Genomic DNA, 18,560 nt, shown 5'->3' on the forward strand with positions numbered 1-18,560 from the left:
ATTCAGTGCAGGCATACATACTGGGTGATGGAACCCACATCCTCCATCACTCATTTACCTCCTGCTGTCAGGAAGGTATGAATTTGAATTGATTTGACTGAAATCAAGTCCTATACTTTCAGAGTACACCCTGTTTAGACCTAATGCTTAAGAAAGGACACTTTCCTTCATTTGAAACTTCTCAAACGAAACAAAACTAAAACTCCCATTCAAAGTACTTCAAGATTTAAAGTTGTATCAGACTTGAATCTGAGGAACAGTCAGTATTTTATGTGAAACTGCTGTGATAGAAGTCATGTTGTGCTGTAAAGAGCTGAGACCTGAGAAACCATCAGAGGCAAATGAGGTCAAAACCTAGTTTTCACTGCAGCACTGTGAGTAAGTGCTGAAAGCAGAAGTAGTTGTCAACACAGAATTACTGCAGCAGGGACTTCAGTGCAGTGCCGAGCCACGTCCGTCCCATTGTCTCAGACTGGAGCCAAAGGAAAGTCTTCCTTTTCATAGAACCCAGCAGCAGGCCTGGTGGAAAGCAGAGATTAGATGTGCACCACCTCAGCAGCCAGGAGATGACACTAAAGAACAGGGCTGCGATCTCACTTTCTATGATGGCTTGAATATGTCTAAATAGAATCTTAAGGATGACGCAAGCAACAAACAGTAATATCTCTCAATATAGTTCTTGTGGTGTTGGGCCCCTCCACTGCAGTCGGGGCCATTGAAGCAGTCTGCCAAGATGTTAATGATGCGGTCCAGGATCCTTAGAACTTATTTGTAAAATATTGTACAATTTGGAATTCGTAACATATCCTCCTAATTGCACAAACAAAATTGTAGGACTTACCATACGAAATGGATGGTGTAGTACACAATTGTTGAATTGAACACTACTTTCAAAACAAATGGCTGAAATTGAATATTTAGAAAAAAAACAATTTATAAAGTGCTGGAACAAGGGGGATTAGAATGGAAGGGTGTGTATTCTTAAAACAGACTAGACCTCTTGGTTCCAAAGACAAACAGAAGACAAATGTTGTCTGTGCTTCCTTCTGAAAAGCTATAGCAAGTACAAAGGTGTGGCATTTAGGTTTACAGACACCATGCAGGAGTGACAACCCAGTGTCACCTAACCTGTGTCAGAATTCCTGACGACTCTCTGAGGTCTGTTTTCTTATGGTTGATCTGGTACTGGATATGTGGCTGATTGTGGCTTTAAACCAGGAAGGAGGTCTGTTTATGTGGGGCTGCTGGTGTTTCTGCTGCTGAGATTTGTTATATATGTCAGCTGTTGCAGGTGGGTGGGGTTGTACGGGAGGGTTGAAAAAAAGTACAGTTCTATTTAGCTATTTTATACCTTTTATTATATTGAGACTTGCTGGATTCTTTTGGTGTTCAATTCATAGAAAACGGATGATTCTCAGTTCTATCCACAAAAGGGCGTCAGAGCTCCTTGATTGAATCACTGAATAGAGAACAATACAGTTGTTTCAATGCACACTTGGTGGGCTTCATGTCCATACCAAGCAATACACAGATATAAAAAAATAAAAAACGATAGTATGTAAACATTTTGATTCAGACATCTCTAGAAAATCTCATCCAGATAATTCATATTATTCAAAATCCCATAAACCTCTAAATAAAAACAACCATGAATGTTTGAGTTGTTAGAGTAGAAGTGTCACTGAGGCATATTTTGTTGTCTACCAGCTGTGTTAAAATGGAAAAAAAAAAAAAAAAGTAGACAACACTGGACAAAACCTACTAGATTCCTTTAAAAAAAATGACTGCATGAACAATACATTTGACAAGTCATTGCTATCATATCAATGCTTTGTGTAAAAAGTAAACTGAAACAAGTAAACAAAAAGCCTTAGATTTCACAAGGTTATATTTTACATTCAAATCCCCCATGATAGATATGCTACAACCATGTAATCTTGGTTTGTAAAAATCATATGTATATTAGGTCTATCAGTGAAAATGTAGAATACAAAATGTCCTTAACACAGATCACTGGCTCTACTTACAAAGAGTCTTGAGTATGACATTAGTTCATATTTCATCAGTTTAAAATGACATACAGTTTACATTTCAGAATCATGAGCTTAAATCTCTCGGACACATTTTTTTCAGACCAGGCCTTGAATTCCAGTCCTGTTTCTTGGCCAACATGTAGACGCATCCAAAGAGATCAGGGAACATTTTCATCAGGTCAACAGATTCTAAATCCTCAGCACTGCAGAAGGAGAAACAAACTCAGCCACCTTCAATTTATTTGACCTTTATTTAACTAGGCAAGTCAGTTATGATGAACAAATTCTTATTTTCAATGATGGCCTAGGAACAGTGGGTTAACTGCCTTGTTCAAGGGCAGAACGAAAGATTTGGTAAGAGAGTGAAAACTGCTAGTACTGGGAAAAACATTAGTCTTACGTACTAGTGCTCATGGAGGTTGCGTATGAAGCGTAGTAACCCCAACATGTTCTCAGGGTAGGGCTTTCTGCCATCCATCTTCTCGATCAAATCAGGCGGCAGCTGTGAACACAAAACAACAAGATGAGGAAAGGGAAATATTGACTCCAAAGCTTCCCACAAAGTCAAGTTTGGTTGGATGTCCTTTGAGTGGTGGACCATTCTTGATACACATAGGAAACTGTTGAGTGTGATAAACCCAGCAGCGTTGCAGTTCTTGACACAAACCGGTGCGCCTGGCACCTACTAAAATGTTTAAAGGCACTAATGTACTACCGCTCTAAAGTTTGCAGTCACTTAGAAATGTCCTTGCTTTTGAAAGAAAAGCACATTTTTTGTCCATTAAAATAACATCAAATTGATCAGAAATACAGTGTAGATATTGTTAATGTTGTAAATGACTATTGTAGCTGGAAACGGCAGATTTTTTATGGAATATCTACATAGACGTACAGAGGCCCATTATCAGCAACCATCACTCCTGTTTTCCAATGGCACGTTGTGTTAGCTAATCCAAGTGTATCATTTTAAAAGGCTAATTGATCATTAGAAAACCCTTTGGCAATTATGTTAGCACAGCTGAAAACTGTTGTCCTGATTAAAGAAGCAATAAAACTGTCCTTCTTTAGACGTTGAGTATCTGGAGCATCAGCATTTGTGGATTTGATTACAGGCTCAAAATGACCAGAAACAAAGACCTTTCTTCTGAAACTCATCAGTCTATTCTTGTTCTGAGAAATGAAGGCTATTCCACGAGAGAAATTGCCAAGAAACTGAAGATCCCATACAACGATGTGTACTACTCCCCTCACAGAACAGCGCAAACTGACTAACCAGAATAGAAAGAGGATTGGGAGGCCCCGGTGCACAACTGAGCAAGAGGACAAGTACATCAGTGTTTAGTTTGAGAAACAGATGCCTCAAAAGTCCTCAACTGGCAGCTTCATTAAATAGTACCCGAAAAACACCAGTCTCAACGTCAATGGTGAAGAGGCGACTCCGGGATGCTGGCCTTCTAGGCAGAGTTCCTCTGTCCAGTGTCTGTGTTATTTTGTCCATCTTAATCTTTTATTTTTATTGGCCAGTCTGAGATATGGCTTTTTCTTTGCAACTCTGCCTAGAAGGCCAGCATCCCGGGTCTCCTCTTCCCTGTTCAAATCAAATCAAATCAAATGTATTTATATAGCCCTTCGTACATCAGCTGATATCTCAAAGTGCTGTACAGAAACCCAGCCTAAAACCCCAAACAGCAAGCAATGCAGGTGTAGAAGCACGGTGGCTAGGAAAACCTCCCTAGAAAGGCCAAAACCTAGGAAGAAACCTAGAGAGGAACCAGGCTATGTGGGGTGGCCAGTTCTCTTCTGGCTGTGCCAGGTGGAGATTATAACAGAACATGGCCAAGATGTTCAAACGTTCATAAATGACCAGCATGGTCCAATAATAATAAGGCAGAACAGTTGAAACTGGAGCAGCAGCACGGCCAGGTGGACTGGGGACAGCAAGGACTGGTGTTTTGCAGATACTTTCAAAAACAAGGACACTTCAGAGTGACCCCAAACTTTTGAAAGGTAGTGTATATTTTGTCACACATACACAATCCATGTCTCAATTATCTCAAGGCATAAAAATCCTTCTTTAACCTGTCTCCTCCCCTTCATCTACACTGATTGAAGTGGATTTAACAAGATACATCAGTAAGGGATCATAGACTGACCAGGTGAAAGCTATGTCATGGTAAGAGCAGGTGTTCATAATGTTTTGTACACTCAGTGTACAGGTAAGTACACTGAACAGAAATATAAACACAACATGTAAAGCTTTGGTCCCATGTTTCATGAGCTGAAATAAAAGATCCCAGAAATGTTCGATACGCACAAAAACCTTATTTCTCTCAAATTTTGGGCGCAAATGTATTTATATGCCTGTTAGTGAGCATTTCTCCTTTGCCAAGATAATCCATCCACCTGACATGTGTGGCATATCAAGAAACTGATTAAAACAGCACGGTCATTACACAGGTGCGCCTTGTGCTGGGGAAAATAAGAGGTCACTAAAATCTGCAGTTTTGTCACACAACACAATGCCACAGATGTCTCAAGATTTGAGGGAGAGTGCAATTGATATTCTGACTGCAGGAATGTCCACCAGAGCTGTTACCGGAGAATTGAATGTTAATTTCTCTACCATAAGCCGCCTCCAACACAATTTAAGAAAATGACACATGGCCCACCTTGGATTTCCACTGGCAGAAGGTTCTCTCCATGGCACTTTGTTTCAGAGCTTCTAGAAGTTCTGGGTCAGCATCACTATACTTCCCGACCTCCTTCTCATTCCCAATTCTTCTCAAGTACTCAACTTTCCTGAAAGACAACAGTGTGCAGTACAAAATGTCTAGTCAATACATACATATTGCATATTTTATATACTTGGGCATTGGCTCTTCTTGTGCTCAAGCATCCTAGCATCATCTTAACAAGTTATCCATTTTTATCTGTGTGATAAGTTATCATCGATGGTCAGTATTTGCAGACATACAGTAGTTCCATCTAGAAATTTAAGAGTGGTTACATTTCTCCAGCTGCATCCCTCAGCAGTTTACAAAAAAACAGCCGGATGAACTCTTTATTTTTGTTTTAATCCCAGATTGCCCATTTTTAACCAAACCTTTTGATTGACTAGTATTAGCAGTTCTTCTTACCTCTTCTCATCCCAGAAGTAGGGGTGATCCAAGGTCTCCTCCACAGTAGGTCTCTTTTTTGGGTCTTCGTTGATCATCCACTCAATGAGGTCATTTGTAACCTCATCTACAACGTGATCCAGATTGTAGTTCCCATCCAGAATGTTGCTCTCACATCGAGGACCTCTGCCAAAGGGGTGGTGTCCACCAGAGAGGATGTAATATATCAACATTCCAACCACCTGGAAATGACAGTAAGCATTTGAACAATTAGAAAAACATTATGGAAACCATGATAACGTTACCTATTTTCATTACACAAACCTGAATATCAGTGCTCCGCTTATATCTGATATCGCCGTCTTCATCAAAGGTTTCCCTGGCCATCCAGCATTTTGTTCCAGCACTTCTTGTTTTTACAGTCGTTTGTCCCGTGGTCAATTGTCGACTTATACCAAAATCAGCTAATCTTGTCCTGCCGGTAACATCTGATGAGAAAACCATGCTAACAGTTTAATAATGACATGTGTGGCTTAAAAATATCAGAATTATCATTATTGTTAAATTATAGAATGACATTGTTGTGTCATATTATATTTTATTCCAATGATCAGTGCTGTTTAAAACGGACATTGAATGTATAGTCCAAATAAAGTACATATGACAACATATTCTCCTCAATGCTTTTCACATTACTCCCTGACTGATACTCATTGGTGTGTGTCTTCTGCGGTCTCTGCAAACAGGAGGTTAAGTCAAGACATAATAAAATGTGGTCTTACCTATCAAAACATTCTGGGGTTTGATATCCCTGTGGAGTATGTTGGTCTCTTTACTGTGAAGCACTCCCAGACTAGAGAGAACATCATGTACAATTTCCTTCAGAACACGAGGGTTGTCCTTTGGTAAGTGGTCTTTGATGTATTCATCCAAGGTGTATTCGCACAGCTGAAGAACAAGGTAGCCAAAGATTGTATCCTCGGCAAAGTCAACATATCTTACAATGTAGGGATTATCAAGTTTAGGAAGACGTAGGAATTCCTCCTCATTCTTGAGAACTTGATAGTTTAATCTGGTCATTCTCTTAACTGCTACTTCAGTGCCATCATCCCTGAGGCCCAAGAAGACCTCAGTTCCATCACTTCCCTTTGCTATGTAGAATTCTGCATCATCTACAATAGTGAGGTTTCCTACTTTATAAACTTTACTTTCATCCATGTTGGCAAGCTTCTCTAACTGTGTCTCCCACCGCTTGCTGACTTTGTGCCATTTGCGCTGTAATGGTGATGTGTCAGTGGTGGGGTGGAACGGCTTGACACTAGAACACTCATCAAGGCCAGATTCCTCAACAGGTGTAGATGAAGTATTGAAGGCTAAACAGGTTTTATTTTCTTGTGTGTCTGTCTCTTCTTTTGGTATGTCTTGTTTTTCTGCCGTTCCCCTCTTCTTCTTCTTCTTCTTCTTCTTCTTCTTCTTCTTCTTGTTGGTTTCTGATAAATAACTATCTTTTGAATCTTCACTTGCTGACTTGGAGACAGAATGTTGTCCGTTTAAGGACTTGTTTAAATCTCTCAGCTTTACTTTCAGGTTTTCATCCCGTCCCCAGATAAGTAGTTCTTCAGGTACCGGAGTCAGTCCCAGAGAGCTGATGTAACCAGGAACACAACTAAATGTGTAAAGATCTGCTAGCAACGCATAGGCATACATCTTCAAATCAGAGGGATAACCCTCCCTCTGTGTGCATGGGACAATGTGCTTGCATATTTTCTCAAGGTCAGAGTTGCTCCAACGATCCTTGTCTTTTGTCTTCTGTGTGATGCCATAGAGCGTAACAATGATCAATGGCACGAGATAATCTTCTGTTTTACAGGAAAGCAGTTTCACTAACTCAGGAATTAGGGTAAGTGACACCTCATTAGGTATTTCCTTCATGGAGCAAACAACTCTATCTAAGGATTTCAATGCAACTGTCCTAAAAAGCTGAGGAATTGTAGACAGACGTTTGCTTACATCTTTAACATAGTAATCTAGTTTATTGGAGTCGTTCAACCATGTAATGGCTGTCTGGGGGTATTTTTCTGCATGTGGACCTTCAATGCTAAAGCACATGTCAACCATAGTAAGGTGGGTTTGGGGGTTCACCTGTAGAAGGTTCTTGGCAAAGCTGCTGAACACTTCTGTTGGGGATGTTTGTTTTACTGCTTTCACAAAATGTAAAAAAAATCTTGATTTTGGAAAATAACTCACTCTCTTTAGCAAAGTGTTCAATTATTGTGGCCAATTTCAGATCAATTGCAGGATGGATGCCATGATTTAGCCACAATAAAGCTCCAGATTCAAGTAACTTCTTCACAACATCCTCTCTGTCATGTGCTAATTGAATTGGAGAGAACTTTGGTTTTACAGGTAGGCCTGTTTCTACTAGACCATTTGGATCTGCCTTTGCTTCCAGTAATGTTGTCACTATATTCACTGGAACTTTATGCAGTCCAGCATAATGCAGTGGTGCTAAAAGTATTTTTGATGGTTTGTTGGGGTCAGCACCTTTTCCCAGAAGAAATGTACAAATCTCCTGATTTGCAAATGCAACAGCAGCAATTAAAGGGGTTACTTCATCTTGTAACTCAACACAAGGGTACAATGCATTGATGTCCTTGCCTCTAATCAATTTCTTCAGCCTCTCCAGATTATTATTAATAATGCACTTGATAATAGGATCTGTTGGCTCTGAGATAACCAGTTTGGTCAGGAGTTCTTGAAAATCAATCTTGTGTTCCATAATTCCTGACGATGTCATCTACACAGGGACATCTGAGGAAGAAAAGCAAGGAGGTGAGTATAGTTGAACTTTTTAATGAAATAAAACAAATAATTATGGGACTTATAGTAGGCCTAACTTTATATCTAATCTACACTTATACTGAACAAAAATATAAACACAACTATTTTAAATGGGCCTTGGGATCTTGTCACAGTATCTCTGTGCATTCAAATTGGCATCAATAAAATGCAATTGTGTTTGTTGTCCGTAGCTTATGCCTGCCGATACCATAACCCCACCGCCACCATGGGGCACTCTGTTCAAAGTTGACATCAGTAAACCACTCGGCCACAAGACGCCATACACGTGGTCTGCGGTTGTGAGACCTTATGGTAGAGAAATTAACATTAAATTCTCTGGCAACAGCTCTGGTGGACATTCCTGCAGTCACCATATCAATTGCACGCACCCTCAAAACTTGAGACATCTGTGGCATTGTGTTGTTTGACAAAACTGCACAGTTTAGAGTTACCTTTTATTGTCCCCAGCACAAAATGCACGTGTAATGATCATGCTGTTTAATCAGCTCCTTGATATGCCACACCTGTCAGGTGGATGGATTGTCTTGGCAAAGGAAAAATATTCACTGACAGGGATGTAAAACATTGAGAGAAATAAGCTTTTTGTGTGTATGGAACATTTCTGGGGTATTTTATTTCAGCTCATGAAACCAACACCTTATGTTGCTTTACTACAACCCAAAGGGGCTATATGGCAACCTAAAAGGTTCTTTATAAATTGAGTGGTTTGAGCCCTGGATGTTGATTGGCTGACAGCCGTGGTATATCAGACCGTATACCACAGGTATAACAAAACATATATTTTTACTGCTCTAATTACATTGGTAACCAGTTGATAATAGCAATAAGATAAGCCTCTGGGCAATAGCAATAAGCCTCTGGGGTTTGTGGTACATGGCCAATATACCACAGCTAAGGGCTGTGTACAGGCACTCCGCAAGTTGAGTTGCTCTTAAGAACAGCACGGGTCTTATTGCTTAATTATAAACTGGGTGATTCGAGCACTGACAGCTGTGGTATATCAGACCGTATACCACAGGTATGACAAAATATTTATTTTTACTGCTCTAATTACTTTGGTAACCAGTTTATAATAGCAATAAGGCACCCCAGAGGTTTGTGGTATATGTCCAATATACCACAGCTAAAGGCTGTATCCAGGCACTAGGGTCGTGAAAGAACAGGCTTGCAAAGAACAGCCTTTAGCTGTGGTATATTGGCCATATACCAGTTTATAAATATCGACCCTGGACTCGACTCTGCCACACGAGCATGCTTTTGCGGCACAGTCGATAGCGCGTTGGATTTCGGGCTCGAAGGTTCGAGGCCTGCACTCTGCCTGTTTCATTACAGTACTATTGCGAGACTTTTGGAAAAGCTCATTTTAATAGTTTCAAATGCGGAGGATTTGTAGTCTCCACTATAACATAACTCGGAAAGAGAAACATTCACTGGACTGTGCCAATAGCCTTAAATCTATTTCAAATGTACATACCTCTAAGAGGAGAAAAGCTGAAGTTACAGTGCCCGCTCTACTGACGCGGAAGAAACATCGGCCGCGTTCGAGAGCATCAAACCGACTGCAGGCGACTGTCTACTGACTGATCTACATCATCTTGCATCATAAGTAACGACTCATTATTATTTACTAAAAAGTCACTCAGTCACAATTTACCCATTATACATTGCGCGTTTGACTCTTGAACACATACATGGCTAGAAGGCTCATTTGACAAAAGCTGTAACCCTTCTAGCCATTAACCTCGACTGTGCCAATAGCCTTAAATCTATTTCAAATGTACATACCTCTAAGAGGAGAAAAGCTGAAGTTACAGTGCCCGCTCTACTGACGCGGAAGAAACATCGGCCGCGTTCGAGAGCATCAAACCGACTGCAGGCGACTGTCTACTGACTGATCTACATCATCTTGCATCATAAGTAACGACTCATTATTATTTACTAAAAAGTCACTCAGTCACAATTTACCCATTATACATTGCGCTTTTGACTCTTGAACACATACATGGCTAGAAGGCTCATTTGACAAAAGCTGTAACCCTTCTAGCCATTAACCTCGAACACGGACATTAACTGTTCTTCCTGAAATCAGAGAGGAAGAACCGATAGAACAATGAGACAGATATTGTACCGGATGTAAAAATGTGAAGCATCCGCTTGGCGTTTCCAATCACTACCAAATATTGTAGTAAGAAGAAGCCAGTTTTCTGTAACCAAAACTATAATCTGTTATGAAGGTGGACAACGTTTTGTAGAATTTAACCTTTGCTAAGGTTGTAAAAACATCGCTTTGTTTAGAAGGAATGCAAAGGCGAATTGAGTTATTGCACATGCGAACTCTGAGTAGGCGTTCCCTAACGGAAATATGCAGATGCATATTGTCAGCTCGGGGATTCGATCTCCTTTATTTGTTCTGGCCACTGTTACTCATTTGTTCCCATTGGAAACAGGATGTGGTCTATCTTGGTTTAGTTATAAAAGTATTTGTAGGAAGAGGCGAAGCCCGAAAGAAGAGCTTGTAAACCCAGAGGCGAGACTTTCTGGGACGCTTGTGAAGGTGGCTAGAAGAGCCCTCCTTTGATCTGTGTGCATGTGGGGGGAGTCGGTTTTTGGCGGGGCAGCAGACTCTTTTTGTTGCATTCCACCTTGTGTCGTGGATGCCCACTAGGGGGCCATGGGAGGGGTCGAGGCACTCTTTTTGACTCTTGCTAGCGACGACGTTTGAACTTCTGGATCCGGTGTAATATGTAATTTTATATGCTAGGAAAATGTCAGATTGTCTGATCTTCTATGCTTTACGACAGTACTTTTTTTTAGCAACAGAAGTAAACATGTATTAATTGCAATTGCTAGAGCTTGAACTAATATTACTACTCGGGAGAAGAAGTTTAAAAAGATTGAGACAATGCCAAATTCGTCCACTGAGGACGACAAAACCATATTGTACACGTCTCGTCCAACCTATGCGAAACGCCATTGACGAGAAAATACATTTTCAATACTTTGGTGTGTCGGTTGCCAGATTTGACGACTTGCTTCAGCGACTTGCCCCTCACATGTCACGCGAGAGAACTCACAGCATGCCCGTAAATCATGCAGAAAGGCTGTCTGTGACCCTTCGGTTTCTGGCGAGTGGCAGCACACAGCAAAGTATCGCTGCGAATTATAAAACAGGAATCTCGCCAGTTTATGGCGACGTTAAGGAAGTGCGGGACATTTGACTACAGGGTTGGTCGATTTTGAGGGGTTAGTGGCAAGATAGGATTGGGGCGACAAATTGATTTAGTGGAGAGTGGGGGAATAAATAACCTGCATTCAGAAGTGTTTACACTTTCATTTCACCTCATACATTTAAAAGCATTGGATTGGTGCAAGCATAATGGGGAGACATTCCACCACAGCACACGACCGCTGGACGACCCCGACCCCAGCCAGGCCGTGTTTTCTTTCCTAATGTTAGTGTTCAAATACTGGAGAGTTGAGACCAAATCACGGACGCTGGACAGAGTGGATTTCAGTTGTAACAAAAGACAGTTTTAATGAGTCAGAGATATCTTGTCCCGCAGTTTTACGTGCACGGACCTAGTTCACATAACTCGGCAAGGAGCCAGGTGAAAAAGAGGCCTATACAATGGTTACATACATTTTTATACATAGAATGAAGTAGGTGGAGTCTTGTCGTTTCGGTCTTCTTGACTGGTCGGAGGGTTGGAGGCGGGCCTTGCTCTAGCCAGAGCGGGCCCCATTGGTGCACAGCAAAAGTTCTTTGCTCTTGGGACCGGCCAGTTAGAGGGAGATGAGATGTGTGTTTATATAAGGAAGAGGGGGTCAGTCTTATGGCTGGGTGTATGTGTTCTTACTACGGAATGTCTTTGTTTATATGAGCTATGTGTATGAATATTTATATAACACTAACCCCCCGTTTTATTTGAATATTGTGAAAAAAAAGAATGAACAATTCACCACCTAAAACACTGGATGAGGCAGAATCAGGCAACAGTGTAAAATCATGTTAAATTACAGTGCTATAACGTCATTTTATCAACACAGAAGTTACACAGTGTTATGGTTGAATGTTTTTCGTTACATCTAATGACAATGATTTCCTTTCAAATTACAGAACTGGATTGGTAACTATGGGTGTTTTACTTAAAGCCAACTGCAACACCCGTGTGCGGCTAAAGCTGCTGGTTATAAGTGCAATGTGACTGCCTATAACTTGTTTTGTGCAGAGCTGCTGAAGGGGAAAGGCATGTATTCTCAGATGAATGTGTATAAAACAATGTAGTCCTGCATTCTGATCTGAAATGTTGAGATTACTTTACTACTTTCTCCTCATAATGCATCTTCCCACAGTAATACATTTTTAGTCTGAAAAATATGATATAATCCTAATTTCAAATATGACTGTTTCCTGCTTTATATTTTTTTAAAGGGGTTTTAAAGTAAGAGTATTATTATTTTTTAAATTATATTAACTGGCCAACAACATCCTTTTCCCCCCGATACACTAATAATTCATTTGGCGGACGCCTTACAGGACATCTTACATTAAAAGTAGGCCTACATAAAATGAAGTGTTGTACATAAAGTCCTAAAATCAAGTGTATCAATTAAGAGTGCAGTATAAAATCTAAACCATTTCAAACTAAAGGACCAGACAAAAAGACAGATAAAATGAGGTTGGGGTTGGGGTAAGGGTTTGGAATAGGAGCTAAAGGCCAGGGCACCCATGGTGGAATGGGGTGGAGACAAGACCACCAGCAGAGGAGGGAGTGGGAGGGGGCATAGACTGGGGGAAGATCAGAGAGGTAGGTGGGTGCCTGGTTATAGAAGGCTTTGTTGGAAGAGCCGGAGTGTTTTAAGGTGAATACAGGATTGCACATGGAGCCAGTGTAGATTGAGGAGGATTGGTTTGATGTGTTCAGTTGATCTGGTGCAGGTGTAGATTCTGGCAGCAGAGTTCAGAACCAGTTGGAGTCTATTGATGGGTTTGGTGGGGATCTGGTGAGTAGCGTGTTACAGTCCAGTCGGGACGTAACGAAGGCATGGATGAGGGTTTCGGTGCTGGAGTGTGACAGTGAGGGGCGGAGCCTGGAGATATTTCGGACGTGGAAGAATGCTGTCCGGGTGTTGGTTTTTATGTGGGGTTCGAAAGAGAGGGAACTGTCCAGGGAGACACAGGCTTTTGATTTGTGTTTAGAGGGACCAGGAAGTCATCTATGGTAATGATTGGAGAGGGTGGATTTGGAGCCAATGAGCATAACCTCGGTCTTCTTGTTGTTGAATTTGAGGAGGTTCATGCTCATCCAGCTCTGGGTGTCGTGAAGGCAGCTGATGAGGGAGGGGAGTGGTGGGTTTGGTGGAGTGGTAGAGCTGGCTGTCATCAGAATAGCAGTGGAAGTCAACTTTGATGTGACATTCATTGTTGAGCAAGGTCTTTGCACATGAGTAATTTACAGGAATGAGGTCAACGGTTTGAATCATAAGTGAAATATATTCAGAAATCTATTACTTAAAACTATGCGGTTCACTACAAATCACTTATCAATCCATAATCATTCAGCAGCTGTGAGATGGATGTCTACGTAATTAGTAATGAGTGTATCTAGTCACATCAAGCTGCCCTCAATCCTATATAACTAGTACACAGTAATACATGCAGTATCAACACTGTTCTGAAACATGTTGGCTGGAGTTGTGCTGTTATCTAACAACCAATACTGCTAGACTAAGTACATAGCAGTTATTATGGAAGTACAAAATGATACCGTGTTTCCTAATGAACAGTAAGAAAGCATTTTTATCCAGCCCGGCACTATCACACCTGAATTGACTGGCCAACGAATCACAAAGCCCTTGATACAGCCTAATGCAATCAGTTGTATCTGATGTGCCGGAGATATATTTCAAATACAGATTTATTCTAAAGCACCAATATCTTTCATCACCAATATTAGAGTCACATCTCTATAATCACTATTGCAGCGCTCCACAATAATCTAAAAATATCTTCAGCTCTAATGCTCATACAATGATCCTATCACCAATATATACTTATTAGCTTTCACTTAAAAAAAATATAAGATCACAGGTTTAGGGAGATGTGCCCAGGGAGAAGGAGAGCTGGTCCTGGCTTGGGGTCATACTTTTGCCATACTTAAGATTCAACTACCAGGCTGCCATTACTGGAAATGTAGTTTAAGGCACCTTCACCTCTTGTCCTCTCAAGGCACACTGACTTTTACAAATAATCAGAATCTTCTGGCCACTGGGAAAAACTGGGAATTGATAGGGAAAATCCCACCCACCAATAACGAGATGCACCTGGGCGCAATCACAGGTGATGCATGTCACACCAAAAAAAAAAAACTGTCAACTTGGGTATTCCATAATGTTAGAGAACAATTTAAAAGTGAATTGTTTCATTACACATTTACTCTTCATTGCATAAAACAATTAGTATTCCAACATATTTAGAAAGTATCACATTTTAGGGAAAACCCAGATGCAGACAGTGTCGAAGCAACAAAAGCTTATTACTAGAACAGAGGGCAGGCAAAACAACAGGTCAAGCCCAGGCAGTGGTCAGTAATCCAGATCAGAGTCCAAACGGTACAGAACAGCAGGCAGACCCAGGCAGAGGTCAGTAATCCAGATCAGAGTCCAAAAGGTAGCGAACGGCAGGCAGTCTCAGGCAGAGGTCAATAATCCAGATCAGAGTCCAGAAGGTAGCGAACGGCAGGCAGTCTCAGGCAGAGGTCAATAATCCAGATCAGAGTCCAGAAGGTAGCGAATGGCAGGCAGTCTCAGGCAGAGGTCAGTAATCCAGATCAGAGTCCAGAAGGTAGCGAATGGCAGGCAGTCTCAGGCAGAGGTCAATAATTCAGATCAGAGTCCAGAAGGTAGCGAATGGCAGGCAGTCTCAGGCAGAGGTCAATAATTCCGATCAGAGTCCAGAAGGTAGCGAATGGCAGGCAGTCTCAAGCAGAGGTCAGTAATCCAGATCAGAGTCCAAAAGGTAGCGAATGGTAGGCAGTCTCAGGCAGAGGTCAATAATCCAGATCAGAGTCCAAAAGGTAGCGAGTCTCAGGCAGAGGTCAGTAATCCAGATCAGAGTCCAAAAGGTAGCGAATGGCAGGCAGTCTCAGGCAGAGGTCAGTAATCCAGTGTGGTGGGGCAAGGTACAGAACGGCAGGCAGACTGGTCGGAACCAGGAACTATATAACATACAGGCGCAAGGGGGAAACCACTGGTTGCCTTGACAAACAACACGAACTGACACAGAGAACACAGGTATAAATACATGGGATAATGAGGGGAGATGGGACACACCTGGTGGGGGGGTGGAGACAAGCACAAAGACAGGTGAAACAGATTAGGGTGTGACAGAAAGAGGTTAAACTACGCATGACTAAGTCACTGAAAAGTGTCTGCTTAATGGCGTATATTATCATACAGTATATTATTAGAGAATATTATATGTGGACTATGTCTTTATAATATTGATACAGTCATGGGTCATGTGCATGATTGTGTTTATAACTGACTTTATCTGGCTTGTTGGTCAGTTGAATATCTGGTTAAATAGTGAAACAACATGGTGTGCTCGCCTTGGCTCTGTCACGGTAGAACAGTATCCCGCAGCGCTGGAGCAACAGTGCCCACTGCGTTGTACCATCACATCTGTACAATAAACTGGAGATTCGTGCCAGTTTTTATCAGTTTTTGTGTGCTTCTTTGGGGTACTGCACTGCTAAAAGCAACGTCTCCTATGGAGCGGAGCCTGGTGCAAGGGATGATGAGGAGGCCATTGTTAGAGAAGTGCAGTGAGCAGGTCGGAAATCTAGGGGTGCAGATGGTCAGTAAGGTATGTTTAGTGCCAGCGCATTCAGTGCTTCGTAGGTGAGCATGAACAGTTTGAAGGTGATCCTGTATGGTTGAAATACGCCAATAGCTCACAATACTTTCACCACGACAATATCTTCTGTTATAGTTGACATCAGTATACAATATTGTCATCTCAGGTGACCTGACAACCCTCAGTGGCAGGTTGGGGAGTTTAGAGGAGGGAATTCCAGACGATGACTGAGGAGTTCAGGGAGTCAAGGGATAAAGGACAGATGACTGAAGACATTAGCGCTAGGAGAGTGGATGACCATATAAAGCAACTTAAAGCCCAGCTCAGAGTAACAGACGTTAGGATGGCAGCCTAACACTATATTTTAGCCCACACTTTTTAGCCTCTAATTTGTAGTTTCGAAGCGTTTCATATGTTGTTTATTGGACCCTTATTAGGTATCACTTAAATTAGATTTCAGCAACCCTCCAGTCGTTTGAACCAGCAACCCTGCAGCTATTGGCTCTTACTTAAAAGCGTCAAATTAGTGCCTGATAAGTGAGGGTTAATAGTGTTTCTGTTTTAGAACCTCACATAGGGTAAGATAAGAAGTTTGAAGAAGAGAAGAGGTTAATATGGGTTCAGAGATGACTTAAACAGAACGATTGTGTTACAGAAAATGTCTTCTGTTTTCAGAAGAAAAAGTGTAAAATGTACTTTCTTCTAAATGTAATGTTTGGTTCCTCATGTAGTTTAATAAATGTTATTATTATTAAGTTGTCTGATTTGGAGGATGTGCTGGTGGAGGCTGTTGTCCTCATCTTGAATAAACATTGAGGACAAAAGGAGGTGCAGCACTTGGCCTAAAGTATTATTGTAAAAGCCAGACATTGTGGTTGCTGCGTTTCTTGTTTTCCTCAGCATATTTTTCATAAATAAAAATAATCATAATAATTAGGTGGGTGCTTATACTTGTCCTATATTATGTAAAGTGTCATTCTGCACCATGCTATTTTAATTGTTCATAGGTGTAAACACAACTGGACCACAGGAGGGTGGGAGGAGCCCAGCAGATCTAGTTCAGGAGGTTAAAGACCTCTTCAATTCTAAATGTAGTATGTTTAAAGTGTTTCCGTTCCCACAATAGCAAACAGCAGATACATTTAGTCACATCAATAGATTACAGATTAAATGTACATTTTTTGTTAAGTGTTACCTGTAATGTAGTATGTAACATTTTGTTTATTTATACAGTATGTACTGTATGTACTGACGCCTTGACGTTTTCTACATTTTGTTACTTTACAGCCTTATTCTAAAATGTATTAAATTGCCCCCCCCCCCCCCCCCCATCAATCTACACACAATACCCCATAATTACAAAGCAAAAACAAGTTTTTAGAAAAAGTTGCTCATTTATAAAAATAAAAAAAACATTTACATAAGTATTCAGACCTTTTATTAGTACTTTGTGGAAGCACCTTCAGCAGCAATTATACATGAAGAAGAGTATTATGTTTTTGCCTCGCATCCCCTTCACCTCTCAGCAGGCACACTACATTTGACAAATCAATCAAATGAAATCAAATTTGATTTGTCACACACATCGTTAGCAGATGTTAATGCGAGTGCAGCGAAATGCTTGTCCTTCTAGTTCCGACCATGCAGTGATATCTAACAAGTAATCTTAACCATTAATCTAACAATTTCACAACAACTACATTTTCACACAAGTGTAAAGGAATGAAGAAGAATATGTACATAAAAATATATAGATGATTGATGGCCGAACGGCATAGGCAAGATTCAGTAGATGGTATAGAGTACTGTATATACAGATGAGATGAGTAATGTAGGGTATGTAAACATTATATAAAGTGGCATTGTTTAAAGTGACTAGTGATACATTTATTACATCCAATTTTTAATTATTAAAGTGGCTAGAGATGAGTCAGTGTGTTGGCAGCAGCCACTCAATGTTAGTGATTAGTCACAAACTACTAATCAAACACTGAAAAAAATACTAAAAAAGAAAATGAGGCAGAATAATGGATAGAGCCTATTCAAATAATGATAGATTTCATTCACGTTGTGTATAAGGTAACAATGGAAGTTATACTTAAAATGCAGTGAATATTACATGCAGGCATAATGTTATCACTTTACCCTTGTGATTGAGGACAACAGGAAAAAGAGGACCGAGCACGCATCCATTCTCATTGACGGGCCTGCAGTGGAGCAGGTTGAGAGCTTCAAGTTCCTTGGTGTCCACATCACCAACAAACTAACATGGTCCAAGCACACCAGGAGTCGTGAAGCGGGCACGACAAAACCTATTCCCCCTCAGGAGACTGAAAAGATTTGACATGGGTCCTCAGATCCTCAAAAGGTTCTACAGCTGCACCATCGAGAGTATCCTGACTGGTTGCATCACTGCCTGGTATGGCAACTGCTCGGCCTCCGACCGCAAGGCACTACAGAGGGTAGTGCGAACGGCCCAGTACATCACCGGGGCCAAGCTTCCTACCATCCAGGACCTCTATACTAGGCGGTGTCAGAGGAAGGCCCTAAAAATTGTCAAAGACTCCAGCCACAATAGTTATAGACTGTTCTCTCTGCTACCACACGGCAAGCGGTACCGGAGCGCCAAGTCTAGGTACAAGAGGCTTCTAAGCAGCTTCTACCCCCAAGCCATAAGACTCCTGAATATCT

General features: G+C 41.2%; 1 protein-coding gene across 1 annotated transcript; it reads right to left on the bottom strand.

Moving 5' to 3' along the window:
- Positions 1 to 1,335: 1,335 nt before the first annotated feature.
- LOC110500619 (uncharacterized) lies at positions 1,336 to 10,098 on the bottom strand. The gene is made up of 7 exons (XM_021578088.3): positions 9,486 to 10,098; positions 5,932 to 7,960; positions 5,474 to 5,637; positions 5,171 to 5,391; positions 4,703 to 4,832; positions 2,438 to 2,535; positions 1,336 to 2,236 (listed from the first exon to the last, which is right to left on the bottom strand). Exons 2-7 carry the CDS (start codon positions 7,265 to 7,267, stop codon positions 2,098 to 2,100), a joined length of 2,088 nt encoding a protein of 695 aa, XP_021433763.3. The 5' UTR covers positions 7,268 to 7,960; positions 9,486 to 10,098; the 3' UTR covers positions 1,336 to 2,097.
- Positions 10,099 to 18,560: the final 8,462 nt, after the last annotated feature.

Source organism: Oncorhynchus mykiss, chromosome 21, assembly GCF_057628025.1.
Source record: "Oncorhynchus mykiss isolate SJ-2025 chromosome 21, ASM5762802v1, whole genome shotgun sequence".
NCBI lineage: Eukaryota > Metazoa > Chordata > Actinopteri > Salmoniformes > Salmonidae > Oncorhynchus > Oncorhynchus mykiss.